The sequence below is a fragment of the Eubalaena glacialis genome, chromosome 11 (genome assembly GCF_028564815.1).
Source record: "Eubalaena glacialis isolate mEubGla1 chromosome 11, mEubGla1.1.hap2.+ XY, whole genome shotgun sequence".
In the NCBI taxonomy this organism is placed as follows: domain Eukaryota; kingdom Metazoa; phylum Chordata; class Mammalia; order Artiodactyla; family Balaenidae; genus Eubalaena; species Eubalaena glacialis.
Genome location: NC_083726.1, coordinates 21,621,371 through 21,638,847, shown reverse-complemented (window position 1 = coordinate 21,638,847; position 17,477 = coordinate 21,621,371). Strand labels below are relative to the sequence as shown.

Genomic DNA, 17,477 nt, shown 5'->3' with positions numbered 1-17,477 from the left:
TTATGCTTTAATGCTTCCTGACATTACAAAATTATACCAATCTGTATCCTTTTGAGAGGAACAAATGTCAAGACGTAGAACATGGCATTTGACCCCCAAATCCACTTTTAGAGCCACTGAACAAAAATCTGTCCTCTAAAAATTCCTAAATTGGAACGTGCTCCCCAAAAATGTTTATCTAAGAGACTGGTTTCCAGCTTACTAGGCAATTTGGCATCGAGGACTATTCTCATAAACATTTACAAATATTCTGCTCGGTAATGAAGTTAATCAGTAAACCCCACAACCTCTGGCCTCTGTCACTCCTTACCTAGTCTCATTTTCAGTTGCTGTGAGTAAGCTAAGAATGGTAATGCAGTTTCCGGAGTTAGAAAATCCAGGTCAAATTAGTCCTTGTCACAGCTGCACGTCGTTGGGATTTGCCATGGAAATGATGAGCATGAAGCCTGCTAAAGGTAGGCGGAGGTTCGCAGATGCTGGTGGTGGGGCTTCTGCCACTGGACTGAGGAAACATGGGGCACCTTTGCTTGAGATTCCAGTAACAGATCTCTGTCAAAGATGGCTCAGTCAGAACCAGAAGACTGGGGTGAGAAGCTGGGGTGGTGAGATTTCTATAGGGTTCCAGGCAGGTGAGTATCTCATTGAGACTAAATCTAAGTGTGTTTTCCCTATAATTCTTCACTAGATAGTGTGTAAAATTATCACCATTCTTCCAAGTTAAACACTAGGCAGTTCTAGCATTAATGCCTTGGACACTTGAAAAAACGTTTTAAAGTACATGATTTCATGCAGTGTTTTTAAAATGGCAAGTCTCAGATCCCAGTGGGTCATGATATCTATATTGTGACTTGTGACCAGCATTAAAAATTTAGAACAGAATAGAATAGGAATACAATAGAAATGTCAGAGTGCCCGTCAAGAGGTAAGGATAAGTGTTATTTCACGGAAATTTTGTTTCAATTATTTACACATATGTATAAGTGTGTATGGGGTAATGATATAAGATTTATTTCAAACTATGCGTTGTGATGAGAAAAATAAAAAGAGATCAAAAAACATTAATTTACTGAACTAGTTTCACAGTAGATTTCTCCCAATAGTCAATGGAAAATCAGATAAGTAAAGAGTATACCTTTAAGCCTGCTTTGTTTTCTCTGAAGTAAAATATAGATTATAATTAAAACATAAACAGTATAATATAATGTTATCTGTTTTAATATTTTTTTCAGAATAGAATCTTACCTTTTGAATTTCCAGCTAAAAGAGAAACTCGAATCATTTTTATAATAATTACAATTTTGAACATATTTCTGGTTGTAGACTTGGCAGCATGTTATTTTGTTCAAATGTATTGTTTAAAAATGACTGACACTGTATTTTTTTAAAATAAATTTATTTATTTACTTTGGCTGCATTGGGTCTTCGTTGCTGCACGCGGGCTTTCTCTAGTTGTGGCAAGTGGGGGCTACTCTTCCTTACGGTGCGCGGGCTTCTCATTGCGGTGGCTTCTCTTGTTGCACAGCACGGGCTCTAGGCGAGTGGGCTTCAGTAGTTGTGGCATACAGGCTCAGTAGTTGTGGCTCGCGGGCTCTAGAGTGCCGGCTCTGTAGTTGTGGTGCACGGGCTTATTTGCTCCGTGGCATGTGGGATCTTCCCGGACCGGGGTTCGAACCTGTGTCCCTTGCATGGCAGGTGGATTCTTAACCACTGAGCCACCAGGGAAGCCCCTGACACTGTATTTAGAGATGGAAATTAGTTGGAAGGCTGGGGAAGTAAATTTTCCATCGTTTCAACTTAATAAACATTTATTAAAGATTTACACTGTATCAGGCTTTGTGTAAGGTGCCAGGAATGAAGGAGAAAAGGGAATGTAATATATAGTAATCTAATGTATTCCCCAGGAGTTCACAGACTAACCACCACAACAAAAATGTATTGAATGTTTATGCTTAGGCACTATGCAGTTTACATTCTTTGTCTTAGTTTATCTTTATTGCAACCTTTCACGTAGATACTATATTTTGTTTCAATTACTATATTATCCCAGCTTTTTAAAAAAAATTTTTATTGAAGTATAGCTGCTTTACAATGTTGTGTTAGTTTCTGCTGTACAGCAGTGAATCAGCTATATGTATGCATATAGCCCCTCTTTTTTGGATTTCCTTCCCATTTAGGTCACCACAGAGCATTGAGTAGAGTTCCCTGTGCTGTACAGTAGGTTCTCATTAGTTATCTATTTTATACATAGTAGTGTATTATATTATCCTGGCTTTATAGAGGAAGGAACAGAAGCTTAAAGAAGTTCAATGTCTTTCCCAAGTTCATACATCTAGCAAGTTGCAGGTGAACTGAATCCAGATTTGTCTACACGGAAGTGCTTGTAACGAGTATGTCCTACCACCTCAAATGATATAGCATGAAAGATAAGCCTGTAAACCAACAAAAATGATGGTACATGCTGCTGAGTGCTGCAGTAGAAGTGTGTACAGAGGGTAGGAGAGATTAATTCTACCTAGGAAAACTGGGACAGGCCTCACAGAGGAGGTGATGGGTTGACAAACCAGGTGGGGAGAGGCACCAACATCACAAAGGCCTGGCACCAGGAACAGCACACAACTTCATAAACCAAGTCATATCATCTATTAAGAAACCATGGATTGGGAAATAAAGGAAGGCCGAGAAGGCAATTTTTCCATTCATGAAACATTTCAACAAACATTAATGAAACATTTACTAGAATCAGCGTTGTGCCAGGGATGAAAAACTGGATATAATCTGAACCCTTTATCGGGCTCATCAGAAACTGTGGGTTTATGAAGAAGTGCCATCCTTTGTACATGAACCTGATTCTCCCATTTGGGTACACAGTGGTTCTGGTCACAAACTCCTTAGAGCTGCGCTGTCGGATATGGCAGTCATTAGCCACATGTAGCTATTTAATTTTAAAGTTTAATTATTTAAAGTTACATAAAATGAAAAATTCATTTCCTCATTATTACTAGCCGTGTTTCAAATGTTCAATATTCCATATGGTTAGCAGCTACCATGTTGAAAGGTATAGAATGCTTGCATCTCAGAAATTTCCCTTTGATGGTACTCCTTTAGAGAAACTATTAAATGCTGCCAAATGACTCTCTACCCAGAAAAATGTTGCTTCCCTTTACAGGGGGTCTCAGACTCTCCTGGAGTCCATTCAAGTGTTCGCATTTAAGAACTCTTCCCTAAACTCCCATGGAGAATTTCTGTTATAAAGAAACCCAAATTCTCCTATTTCTTGATAAACTGATTCTTTAAAAAATCACTCATAAATTGTATTAAAATAGAAATGAATTTACCTTTTCCGAAAGTACACTCTAAAGTTGACCTACCTTTGCCCTCTCCACATCTTATGCTCTGTCAGAAAATTCTGTATTTGTTTACTTGGTTTTATCCCAGCCCTTGACATACCCCCACCCCTCCCCACCCCAAACACACAAACAAGAGAAAGTCTGGAACCTCTTCTATCTGTTTTCTATCTGTCTTGTTCACTGTTGTATCCTCGGAACCTAGGACAGTGTCAGGCAAATTGTAAGTGTTCAATATATTTATAAGTGAAAGAAGTATCCTATAACTTATAGCATCAAAACAGACTGATGTGTATTAATATTTACTAATTAACTATCATTACAATCAAGATTTTGCTAGGTTCTTTAGGAAACAAACATGTCTTTTTATGGCACTCAACTTATCAAAACTTTTTCTCAGAAACTGTATCTTATACTCAGAATTACCTTATGAGATAGCAAGGCTGGGTGTTAGTAGCCCCATTTTACAGAAGAAACAGAAAAATGTTAGGCAGTTGTTCAAGGTCTCACAGTCAGTTCATGGAAGTTATTCTTGTCCCACCATTTTGGAGGATGTTGTCCATGCTGGGTTTTTTTACTGTAAGTTGCCTGTATATTTATTGTCTCTACTCTGTGGAAATTTGGTGGGAACACTGTGAAATACTAGAAGTGGATGTGCTTTGGGAATAGAGGCATTATTTAATAATATTGTGTACTGATCTCATATTCTTACCCTGTTTTGTGTTGTTTTCATATAGTGGAATTGATGTCTGTGTGAAAGTGTTCCATTTTAATTGAGATGATTCCAGATATTGATAACATGATTTGACTTGAGTTGGGACTCCATTGTGTCTCTTGATTATTAATAGATTTGTTGAAATAATGCTCAGAGATCTTGGAATTGTCTTGTGAGGAGAAAACAACTACACATTTCCTTAGATACTACAGAATCCAGATTCTGTCATTAATTGATTATGTGACTTCAGGCAAGTTGCTTAACTTTACTAGACCTGTAGATGGAGAGAAACTGGGGCTGGGGGTGGGGATGGGAAGTTGAGTGAGGGTAAGATGGGTTGCAGGATAAAATCTAGATGAAACTAATGATTTTAATGCTTTTAGCTCTTTTCAATTGTATTCATTCCAGAAATTTTAACCATATTTAGTTATTAAATAGATCAAGATTTTGCTCATATTTTAGCTTCTCTTTTTTCTGTAATAATTCCATATTTTTATATTTTTCCATTTTGCAGTCATAAGACAAAGCACCATTGCCAAAATTTTTTGACTGTCAGATATACTGACTCAGTGCTGGTTTTATATGGATAAGTTGGGCATGAAAGAAACAAAATTGATTTTGCACAGATATTGTATCCTTTGTGTTTCATCAGTGATTTCCTGTATCAATGCAGAAAGCATTTTTTTTTCAACAAACATTTAACATACATATTTTCCACTTTGCGTTGTAGAAAGGCCCTGAATTCTAATGCCCATAAACTGTTGGTCATACACTTATAGAGGTTTTAGACATAAAGAAGAACTATATCATCATGCAGCATGGAGTCTTCTCTTTACAGATAAGTAAAGGGAGGCCCATGAAGGGTAGGTAAGTACTATACAACTGGGTTCAGACACCCAGGGACCTAGGTTTAGGGAAGACTTCCCAAAAGAAGCTATACTTAAAGGGAAATTTAGAGATAAGTGGAGAATAGTGAGATGACGTTCTTGGAGGGGATGGCTGTTGAGGAAAGTTCCAGGCTCAGGAAGCAGCATGTGGGAAAGGTCCTGAGTCTGGAAGCAGCAAGGCATATTTAAGGAATATGGAAGTCGGAACATGGGAAATGGCTGCAAAAGAAAGAAAGGGTAAGATCATGCAGGGTCTTGCAGGCCTAGCTATAGGTTACCTGCAAGCGGAGACATTGAAGGGACTAACAAACTCAAGTACAGAGGGAGGAAGAGAAAAGCTTTAAAGCATCACACATTTGAAATTATCCCAGAGAGGAGCAATTCAGCACATGGGCTTTGAAGTCAGACTCAAAGTCCAAATCTCAGCTACTTAGGTGTGTAGGAATAAAGTTGCCTAATTACTCTGTGACTCTGACTACTCAATTTTAAGTGAGGATAATACTGTTACCCACTTTATAGGATTTTGTAAGACAGAAATGACAAAAGATAGCATTTGTATATATGCCTGTCCTTTATCTTTGTTTTCTGTGGATTGTTGAATGTTTTCCATGTTGAATAGTTTTTTTAACTTTCCTTTTTTTCTTTTTCTTTTAAACATTCTTGTTTTCCTTTTCTCCATGTTGAATGTTTTCTTATTGGTTTGCAAAAGCTCTTTACATATGAATGATATGAGTGTTTTGTCTGTTCTCTATGTTGCAGATATCTTTCTGAGCTTTTAATTTTGTCATTTAATCTGTTAATAGTTCTTTTACTGTAAAAAAGTTAATTTTATATTAAAATTTTAATGTAAATATTTCAATCTTTCCTTAGAGCCTGTACTCCTAACCATATGCTAAACTGCCTCTCTTATTTATAGAATGATGACATTAATTCCAGTTTTGTTATCACTTTTGTTCAGGTGTACTAACAGAACAAGCAGCAGGTCCTCTGGGACAGAATCTAGAAGTGGAACCATACTCACAATACAACAACATTCAGTTTCCCCAAGTTCAACCACAGATTTCCTCATCTTCCTATTATTCCAACCTGGGTTTCTATCCCCAGCAGCCTGAAGAGTGGTACTCTCCTGGAATATATGAACTCAGGCGAATGCCTGCTGAGACTCTCTACCAGGGAGAGACTGAGGTAGTGGAGATTCCTGTGACAAAGAAGGCCCGACTGGGTGCATCAGCAGGGAGAATAAAAGGGGATGAGCTATGTGTTGTTTGTGGAGACAGAGCATCCGGTTACCACTATAATGCACTGACCTGTGAGGGGTGCAAAGGTAAGCCTCTTTTGGTTGGCAATTTTCTCCTTATTAAAATTTTTCTCTACTGGTTGTTGAAATCCCTCAAATTGGATTCTTCCCTTTTCCCAGATAACTTCCCATTTTCTCCTCCTCTGCTCCTACTTCTTCCTACATCTTCTCCTTCATTGGGATGTCATAGATTTCTAGGGAAAGGTTATTAGAGTATTTAGCTTGGATATAAGTAAACTTTTTCCTATTCACAACCTCACACATAGTTAGAAGGAATTTATGATTGTGGGTTTTGTTTGTGTTGTTTTTTAAAAGAAAGAGAAATTGCTGAACTCATCTCTTTTAAAATTAAGGTCAAGGAGAATAAGATTTTATTCAATAAATATTTTAACATACATTTTCATGTACTCTAGTTAATTGAGAAAGAGACAGAGGAAGAAAAACAAACAAAAGAAAACAAAAAGGAAGTAATGATGCCTATATTCAACAAATATTTCACTTAGCAGGAAAATAGATCTGTGAGCAATGCTGTAGGGGAAATCAATGAAATTGCAATCCATTTAGGATGGATAAAGTATAATACATGAAACATGAAAATGACTCAATATAAAGCCCTATGTGATCATTCTCCCGATAAGGACACAGATGATAAGTTTGTAAAATTTCAGAGGAAAGAACTTAACGGACTAGTAGGTTCATGTATTTATTTTTGCATTTCTTCTTTCAACAAGTATTTATGGGATGCCTACCATGTATTAGGCACTCTGTTAGCCTCCAGGACTTTGAAAGCTGATAAAGAACTGTCCCCGGAGCAGAATCTGTTGAGTGGTGAGCCAGTTTGCCAGATGCCAATGGTGTTCCCAGATGCCAATGATTGCCATAAAAATAAACAGAGGACGCGGCCACATAAGAGTGGCTCTAGGACATTTCAAACCTTTGAAAGTTCAAGTGATCAGATTGTCTAAAATTATATTAGTCAGCTCTTTAAAACTTGGTGTGATTTCATTAGATTTTTTAAAAACAAAGTAGTATTTATGCCCCAAATTTAAAAATTAAAACAGATCTATAAAGAAAATTTCAAAGATCTCGTTTATGGCCTTTAAAATACTCATCCTTTTTGTGGAGAGCCAAGTCTATATGGGTAAAAGTTACGTATAAATTCTTTGAAGACATAGATTGTGTCTTCTTCAGCTCTGTTACTCCTCATAGCATCTAACACAGTGTCTGGTACGTAGTAAATGTGTAAATAAATAAAAGCATAGTAAATTTGGAATGCCATAATGAAAATCCATGCTCATCGCTTCCTAGTTAAGAAGGGGTGTAGCTTCAAATCTCCTGCTCCTAAATCTAACCCCAGAGCCTCTATTATTAACCACCAAGTGATCATTCTGCTCTCTGAGCTATTTGTTCAAGGCTAATATTGACTAACTTGGTGGCCAAAGGAAGAGAATCAAGTGCTCCATTTAGGTGTCAAGGTATCGGTATTATCCAAACCAAGGGGATAAAACCCTGAAGTTAGTAACCTGGGCCAGCTCACCTCCTTACAGGTGAATGCTGGAGTGAAACCTGGTCGTCCTGAGAATTCCAGGGCGTGGCAGGGTGAGTAGAGGGAGACCAGAGTGCCATGGACAACCCTAAGAAACAGCGACTCAAAGACAGGCAGAGGATGAGAAGCCCATAAAGGATAGAAAATAGAAGTCAAAGCTAGGAAGCTACTAGGCAAGTGCAGGGTCAGGAGACCAGGGGACAGAAAACTGGTCTAAGGAGAACCGGTCTTCTGGGGAGCTCAGGGAGGAAAAGCTGGATCTGAACATAGGTATATTTTTAAGAGCAGAGAAAGGCAGAGCCTTTTCTTTGATTTTGATTTGAGACTTTGCCCCCATGATGACAGCAGAAGGACAAGAGTGCAAGAGCAGATGAGATAGAGCCAGGCAGGGCCCATGTTCTACATCAGGGTTTGGCAATTTTTTTCTGTAAAGAGACGGATAGTAAATATTGTAGGCTTTGCACCATAGCGGCCTTGTTGTGATTACGCAACTCGCAAACTCAGCCACGTAAGAGTGGCTTTACTTAGCCTACAAAAATAGGCAGGACAATAAAAAACAGTCAGTGGGCCGAATTTGGCCCAGGGCCTAGCTGTAATTTGCTGACCCCTGTTCTAGACCCATAACTCTCGATGGTCAGAATCAGAATTAACGGGAAACTATGCAGTGAGAGAGCACAGCACTCAGGGTATATATGCAAGAAAAATAACCTTTTTTGTATAATTGGATTTAATCCAATTTCAAGCCCTGGTGGAAACTTTATTTCATCAATTCAGGATGAATCTACTGAGTTTTTTGGACCCTGGAGGTGGGGCTCTGTTTCTTGGTGCTTTAACATAGTCCAGCATCTGTTGAGGGCTGTTCTCTCTGGTCTTCGCTCACCAGTGGGAAAGGTCTCTGAAGTGCCATCCTGGCATCCTGAGCACACTCCTGCTTCCCATCCGGCCCCACCTGCTTCCCTGCTGCTCAGATGGGTGGGCTCCTGATGCTGCTGCACCATCACCTGGAATGCCTGGCTGCCCAGGGAAACCACATGGCCACGTCATCCGTTCCTGTGCCTTGTGAGGTGCAGGGAACCCCAAGGGCCTCCCCTGACTCTCCCCCAGAAAGAGCACAAGAATCCCTCTGTTCTAGGATTTCCCAGTGATGTGGAGTTCCCATAAGCTTTCTGCAAACCCAATCCCAGGACTCAGTCTGATGATTAGGGGGTGGGAGGGACAGAGTTCAGGACCTTCTCATGTACTTAACATGTCTTAACTCTTTGGTTGTCTGCCTCTCCCAATTTGGGGAAATTTTGTTAGTGTCTGGGATCTTGGGGCTTAGGCTTTGGTGATTGAAAAGCCAATAATTGGCTCCTTTGTGCTTTTTAGATGTTCTCTCGAGAAAACAAATGAAAATCATTCTAGCTTAATGGGGAGGAAGTGCACAGAATAAGGTAGAGTTCAAGCCAAAGAACCAGTGCCTCTGGGTCAGGCAGGCCTAACAGCTTGGCCAACTTCATCCCCCCGCCCCACACCCCTTGGATATCTGCGCTTACCAGATACAAGATGAATTTCACGCCATAACTTTCCATCAGAGGGAGTATGAGCTCTGGGATTTGACAGGCATGAATTGAATCTAGGCTCTATACCTCTTGGCTGACTAAGCAAGTTCCTTAATATATTGATTAGTCAAAGTTCAACAAAGTAAAGCAGAAGCCAAATTTCAAGCAGAGAAGAATCAGTACAGGAGAACTTGAAAGGGCAGAGGAACAGGTTCTATGCTGAGTCTCCAAGAGGATGCTCCAAGCCATACTGCAGAACTGGTTTGCCAGGGCAGTTGTTATTCAAGAAGATGGGGGGTCAGGAAGCTAACATAAGAATTATTGACTCCAGGAAGATGGCACCTTAGTTGACCTTTAGGGATCAGGAAGTTGCCTTCACTGCAATTACTGGCTCCAGAGCCATAGCAAAGATGCCATAGCCATAGAAAAGATTACTGGCAGCCATAGCAAAGATCACGGTTAAATTTCCTGATTTCACTGGTCTCTGTTTCTGTTAGAAATACTTTAATTTTTCTTAAGGTTTTATTTGTTATAGGTATTTATGGCATCAATGAGATAAATTTTGATTTTTTTAAAAAATAACAACTGCAGAACACAAGCATAATGCCAAGTGACAATGATAGCCATTTGCTCGGCACTAGATTAAATCGAGAGCTGTCCCTCCTCCTCGGTTATCAGTGTGGCGCATATGGAAATATGCTACGGTCTGGATGAATTTTGATTCAAACCTCAAACCTCAACTGACAAAACTGATCTGCATCTGACTGGATATTTCAAATGGCTGCATTCCCAAATAGGTCAATGTCAATGTCACTCGCAACTGTCTCCATGCCAGGAAAGAATGGTAGAACGCTTAAAAGGCATTTTATGAGTAAATGGGGGACTTTTCATCCTTTGGAACATATTTTTGTATAAGATAGTGAACTAGCATTAGACTTAGTTCTGAAGTTTTAGAAAAGATTCTAGAATTATTGAAACAATTGTGACATGTAGGATAGATGTAGAGAGTTTCCAATGGGCCTTTGGTTTATGGGTTAGAGCTGAGGTGCCCTGACTTACTTATAAACTTACTGAAATCCTATTTGATTTTGAGGTCTGATTTTATAAAATTTAATAATGATCCCTGTGAACTTTATAGGTCAAATTATCTTAGAGTGTGATCCAAGGGGTAGGGATTAAATGATTTCATTGCATTGGAAGCCTTTTGTTATAAAAGTCTTGGGAAGAGTAGGACTCTGAAGGCAGATAACCTAGATTCCAACCCCAGCTGATTCTCTTCCAAGTTACTTAATGTCTCTGGGCTTCAGACTTCTTACCTGTAAAATGAGGATAATAATAAAGATGAGGAGGAGGAGGGTGAGATGATGGCAATGTGATGATGATAGACAGATAAATAGCATACATCAAGTGATTATTTTGTGCAGGCTTTATCAGGAGACTTTACATGTACTAACTCATTTCATCTTCAAGAAAACCCTTTGAGGTAGATTTAAATAAGGTAATGTGTGTAAAGCGATTAACATAGTCTTTGCCAATAGGAAACCCTCAATAAGTGTCCGCTATTATTACTATTATCACTGGGTTGTCATGAAGAAAAAATGAGACATTGTTTTTCTGGGGTTTTTTTGTTCTTTTATTTTATTTTATTTTTTTTAAAGTTTCATTTTTTTTTTCACAACTCACACACACACACACTGTATTTTATTTTTACAAGAGATAAATCAACTGATGCCAAGCATTGTAAATGGATGACCACAACAAAAGCAACAATGATTGCAACTACCAAACACGAAACACACCCATACTATGTCATAATATTGACATTCAGTCCAGTAATCCTCCACTGCAACAGCTCCTTTACTTTGCAGTGAAAATGGATTTGTATATTTTTTGCCTCTGAGTCCTTGTGGAATTTTTTTTTTTTATTCAAACAGAAAGTCACAAAAATTATACTCATCCTCATCAGTTCACTCAGTCCCATGTAATTAATTTTTTTATCTTGATCTTTTGTTAGCACTTTTATGAGTTCATCAGTTTTCCATTAGAGTTCTGAAAATGCTTATTCATTCAGTTCAGCAGTATAGTCAGTTACCAGAAACCTGTACTTGTCAGAGTCTTTTCCATGAGTTCCTTGAAGATGAAACCCTTTTATAGGAACATTTTTGCGAAAGCATCATAGTACACCCAGAACTGTCTGTAAATGACAAAAGACTTAAAAATGACCACAGTTAAAGATTTGATGAAAGTTCATAATAATGCAATTGACAAGGAAATTTAGTTATTTCTGAGATATACATTTTAAAGTAATAACTAGAATTATGACTTATAACATTATACCAGAACATATAAGATTTTTAGAAATTTCATGTAATGTCTGAAACATTTATTTTAACATATTTCCATACAAATAACCTAAAGAAAGTTTAGTATTAGTTGTTTTTTTGTTTGTTTGTTTGTTTTTTATACTGCAGGTTCTTATTAGTCATCAATTTTATACACATCAGTGTATACATGCCAATCCCAATCGCCCAGTTCAGCACACCACCATCCCCACACCACCGCGGTTTTCCCCCCTTGGTGTCCATATGTCTGTTCTCTACATCTGTGTCTCAACTTCTGCCCTGCAAACCGGTTCATCTGTACCATTTTTCTAGGTTCCACATATATGCGTTAATATACGATATTTGTTTTTCTCTTTCTGACTTACTTCACTCTGTATGACAGTCTCTAGATCCATCCACGTCTCAACAAATGACTCAATTTCGTTCCTTTTTATGGCTGAGTAATATTCCATTGTATATATGTACCACCTCTTCTTTATCCATTCATCTGTCGATGGGCATTTAGGTGGCTTCCATGACCTGGCTATTGTAAATAGTGCTGCAATGAAGATTGGGGTGCATGTGTCTTTTTGAATTATGGTTTTCTCTGGGTATATGCCCAGTAGTGGGATTGCTGGATCATATGGTAATTCTATTTTTAGTTTTTTAAGGAACCTCCATACTGTTCTCCATAGTGGCTGTATCAATTTACATTCCCACCAACAGTGCAAGAGTGTTCCCTTTTCTCCACACCCTCTCCAGCATTTGTTGTTTGTAGATTTTCTGATGATGCCCATTCTAACTGGTGTGAGGTGATACCTCATTGTAGTTTTGATTTGCATTTCTCTAATAATTAGTGATGTTGAGCAGCTTTTCATGTGCCTCTTGGCCATCTGTATGTCTTCTTTGGAGAAATGTCTATTTAGGTCTTCTGCCCATTTTTGGATTGGGTTGTTTGTTTCTTTAATATTGAGCTGCATGAGCTGTTTATATATTTTGGAGATTAATCCTTTGTGCATTGATTCGTTTGTGAATAGAGACATGGTTTTTAAAACTTCCAGCTCTGTACCTGGCACACCTTGAGTGCTCATAAAGCATTCACTATTGTTGTTTTGTTGATGAATTCCTATTATTTTATCATTGTTATTCTTCTCTTCATCCAGCCCCCCTAATTTGGATCATATACTATTTTCAAAACTATCTCTCTTCCTATTAGTTAACTAATTAAGCCTCTAGCTGCTGGGAGTTTGAATTAATTAATTCAATTTTTTTCAGTAAATATTATTAAGTACCAACTATATGCCAGGCGCTATTCCAAGCCTATGCGATACAGTGGTGAACAAAACAAAATTCCTGCTCTCGCTTTCACCATTTTAAAGCAAAGTAGGAAAACATTTTACATAATTGAGCTAAAATAGACAAAAAGAGAAACCAGTAAAACAAACAAAAAACATTAAAAATACAAAAGCAATAAAGTGGTATCTAAAAGAACGTACAGAAAAAGGAAACGATAGAAGGGTGATTTCCAATGAATAAAGGTTGATATTTCAAATAAATATAGAGCAATGATGTAAGACAAACTGAAGACAATAGAAATTAGATTTAAATAAGAAAAAATGTTTAAACTAAATATATAAGCAATATATAAATAGGAAAGTAGTAACTAGAGGCCACTAGTCAGTATAAGCCTCCAGCTCCTGGGAGTTTGTCTACCTGGGAGTTTAAACAGCTGTTAAAGGCCTGAAAAGCCCAACCCCTGCAGATGTTACCCTTGCCCTCAATCTCCCAAGGATACCCAGTAGGGGTGAGGGTGTCCACGGATTTTTGCTTTCAACTCCTTTAAAGTATTTTTTTTTTTTAAGCTTTTTTTTTTTTTTTTTAATTAATTTATTTATTTTTGGCTGTGTTGGGTCTTCGTTTCTGTGCGAGGGCTTTCTCTAGTTGCGACGAGCGGGGGCCACTCTTCATCGCGGTGCGCGGGCCTCTCACTCTCGCGGCCTCTCTTGTTGCGGAGCACAGGCTCCAGACGCGCAGGCTCAGTCGTTGTGGCTCACAGGCCCAGTCGCTCCGCGGCATGTGGGATCTTCCCAGACCAGGGCTCGAACCCGTGTCCCCTGCATTGGCAGGCGGATTCCCAACCGCTGCACCACCAGGGAAGCCTTCAACTCCTTTAGACAACTTCGTCACTTAAACATTTTGTCAAAGCAATGAGTACATGTCATTCAAAAGTCAAATGATAGAAAAGCCCCTGCCCAAACATTTCCGCCCCAAGTCCTGTTCCACAGAGGTAACTACTGATAACCACTAGTGGTTTTGTGTTTTTGTGTTTTGCATTTTGTTTTTTGATCATTTGGATAGGCTTTATTTCCACAGAACCATCTCCCCTCCTTACAAACACAGAATTAAAGATATAGAGACGGCATATAATTTTAAAAATAATATTCCTTTATTATGCTTTTCATATCCATGGAATTAGTAGTAATGGCTCTCTTTTATTTCTGATACTAGTAATTTGTGTCTTCTCTCTTTTTCTTGGTTAGCCTTGTTAGATATTTTTCAATTTTATTGATCTTTTTGGAGAACCAGCTTTGGTTTCATTGATTTTCTCTGTTGTATTCCTATTTTCAATTTCACTGATCCTGTTCTAACTTTTATTATTTCTCCTCTTCAGCTTACTTTGGATTTAATTTGCTCTCTTTTCTAGTTTCCTAAGGTGGAAGTTTAGATTATTGGATTTTATGTATTTCTTTTCTAATGTATTCAGTTAATGCTATGAATTTTTCCTCTGAGCACCGCTTTTGCTATATCCCACAAATTTTGATGAGTTGTATTTTCATTTTCATTTAGTTCATTTCTACTTTTTTCCTTTGATAGCCACCTCCGTGTTTTAGATGTACTTTATGTGTAACATTTCAGAAACGCTTTGTTACTGAAACAGGTAGGACTAAGTGTAAGACATATCATATTTCCATATTTCTGTAATCAAATTTAATCTTTCCCAGGCTCATAATCCCCCTGGCTGATGAGAAATTCCACCGGGGAAATATTTGGGGATGCTCTTTTCCCCAGGAACATGCACAAATCTCAGGGGTCTTACACAGGGTGGAATATTTTGGTATTAGTTGATATGCTCCTTGTTCACCTTTGAATTGATCCCTTGAGAGTGGACAACTCAGCCACCTTTTGACATGGGTATTTTATCTCAGGGTTTCCAAGGTCATGGTTATTAGTATCTTCCTGTCCTCATCTCAGAGCTATCCCATTAGAGATTTGTCACCTCTCTAGAGGCTCCTTATGGGTGCTGGTCCAATACTCAGGGAACCTGTGAGACTCATCCCATTCTCAGGCACTGGTGAAGTTCCCCAAACCTCTTTCCAGCTAAGCTGCCTCTGCTCCCCCAACTCTAAAAGCATTGGCCTCCACCTCCATCATCTTTGAGATGATGCATTATAACCCTTTCAATGAGGGGTTGAAAACAAAAGCCTTATCCAAGAGTTATCTTTATCTAGAGGTAAATAACTTCAGCTTTTGTCTTAGCAAGTGAGCATAAAATGATGGCTAACCTCTTGGGATGGGATAGAAAAGCAAAAGACAACAAAACAACACCCCCAGACCCCAAAACAATAGGACCAAGTATAAATCACACATGAATCACTTGATAAATCATCCTTCACATTAAAATTCCTAAAATTGTTGAAAAAATACACATTTATGGACTCAGACAAACTGGGGAAGATAATGATTCTCCGTTATGGGCTGGACAGTTTCCACTGGAGACTCTTTATTTCATTTATCCTTATAGTGGCTCCTTGAGATAGTATTATCATTTCCTTTTTCCAAATAAAAATACCAACACTCAGAAATTTGCCCAGATCTCACAGCTGTGAAAGAATGGAGTAGAACTGGTACTCAAATCTGCAGGACTCTTGAACTACACTTTTTCCTCTGTACCATCCTGCCCTTCATCCTGCTGTCAGTGGCTTTCCAAAGACAGTCAGCACTAAAGTACATACAAGGAAAATCAGTGTTTTAAAAGTCAGTTCTGTTGGGAAAAACACTAACACAGAAAAAACAAACAAAGCCTAGATGATGGCAAATCCAAACCCATTGGTTGTTTGACAGAATGGTCTCCTGGTGTTTTCCACCAACATACTTTCCAAAAGCAGTCATAACTATAAATTAGTGAACAACATTCACCGTGTACAAAATAAAACATCATCTAATAACTAAGGTTATCAGTCCCTTCCACACATAGAAATGAGAAGCATCTGTCATATTTTTAAAAATAAAGAACAGCATCAAATATAGAAATTTATACATTTACAGACAAGATCTTGTTTGTTCACTATCACACATTTTAACAAAATATGAGTAAATATGGAAAAAATTTTAAACCTCAAGTATGAAATAAAGTCAGTCTATTATACTGACTTTTCTTTTTTTTTTTTAATTAATTAATTTATTTATTTATTTTTGGCTGTCTTGGTTTCTGTGCGAGGGCTTTCTCTAGTTGCGGCGAGCAGGGCCCACTCTTCATCGCGGTGCACGGGCCTCTCAGTGTCGTGGTCTCTCTTTGTTGCGGAGCACAAGCTCCAGACGCGCAGGCTCAGTAGTTGTGGCTCACGGGCCTAGTTGCTCCGCGGCATGTGGGATCCTCCCAGACCAGGGATCGAACCCGTGTCCCCTGCATTGGCAAGCAGACTCTCAACCACTGCGCCACCAGGGAAGCCCCTGTATTATACTGACTTTTAATTTTGCTCAGGCTTAGATGAGCTATGTCTATAACCATTCTGGGAAATATAGGATACACATTGTCAACTAATATAATATTTTTTTTATTATAAAATGTCAGGTAAGTGTAAAGGAGAATGTAGGTTCTGGATTTTTATTTGCAAAATACAAACCATTAAAAATTGGATACCTCAAATCATATAGTTAATCAGAGAGAAAAACAAGGCATCTAGATATCTTCATTTCTAATTGTGGTACATATGAGATTTAAAAGATATACTTTGAGAACCTCATTTGAAAGATGCAGGGAGAGGCTAAGAAGCAGAGGTATGTTTTTGTTTGTTTGTTTGTTTTTAACATCTTTATTGGAGTATAATTGCTTTATAATGGTGCGTTCATTTCTGCTTTGTAACAAAGTGAATCAGCTATACAGATACATATATCCCCATATCCCCTCCTTATCCCACCCCTCTAGGTGGCCACAAAGCACCGAGCTGATCTCCCTGTGCTATGCGGCTGCTTCCCACTAGCTATCGATTTTACATTTGGTAGTGTATATATGTCCATGCCACTCTCTCACTTCGTCCCAGCCAAAGGTATGTTGTGATTGGTGATCTATTTGAAGTTTATAAAACTGTTCACCTCAGAGGAACACCATACAATCGTGTGTTATTATTGAACATTTAATTTTTAACCTACTTAAGCTAATGAGATAACTATTAATAGTGTGTAGACTCTCTCCCTTCATTCATTCAACAACTATTTATTGGGTGCCTGGTAGGTGCAGGCACCACTCTTGGCCTAAGGGTATAACAGTGAATAAAACAAAGTTTGACAGAAGAAAATAAAATGTGACTTGCTGATGGTTTGGATGTAGAGTGGGAGAGAAAGAGAAGAGACAAAAATGACTCCAAGAATTTTGGTCCTAGCAACAGGGAGATGGGTGTGAGATCTACTGAAAGGGGAAAACTGGGGAGGAGCAGGATTGGGGATGTAAAAGCAGAAGATCCATTCTGGACAGGTTAAGGTTAAGGTGCCTGTGAGATATCCAAGTGGAGAAGATGAGTAGGTGGTTAGGTTTGTGCATCTAGGGTT

At 38.4% G+C, this 17,477-nt stretch overlaps 1 protein-coding gene across 2 annotated transcripts in view; it reads left to right on the top strand.

The window, feature by feature from the left end:
- The first annotated feature begins 346 nt into the window (after positions 1 to 346).
- Positions 347 to 17,477, top strand: part of NR1H4 (nuclear receptor subfamily 1 group H member 4) — a 44,212-nt gene continuing 27,081 nt past the window's right edge. For both annotated transcript variants that reach the window (XM_061204864.1, XM_061204863.1), the window contains exons 1-2: positions 347 to 455; positions 5,905 to 6,270. In XM_061204864.1, coding sequence (XP_061060847.1) covers positions 347 to 455; positions 5,905 to 6,270 — 475 coding nt within the window. The remainder of the gene's footprint in view (positions 456 to 5,904; positions 6,271 to 17,477) is intronic.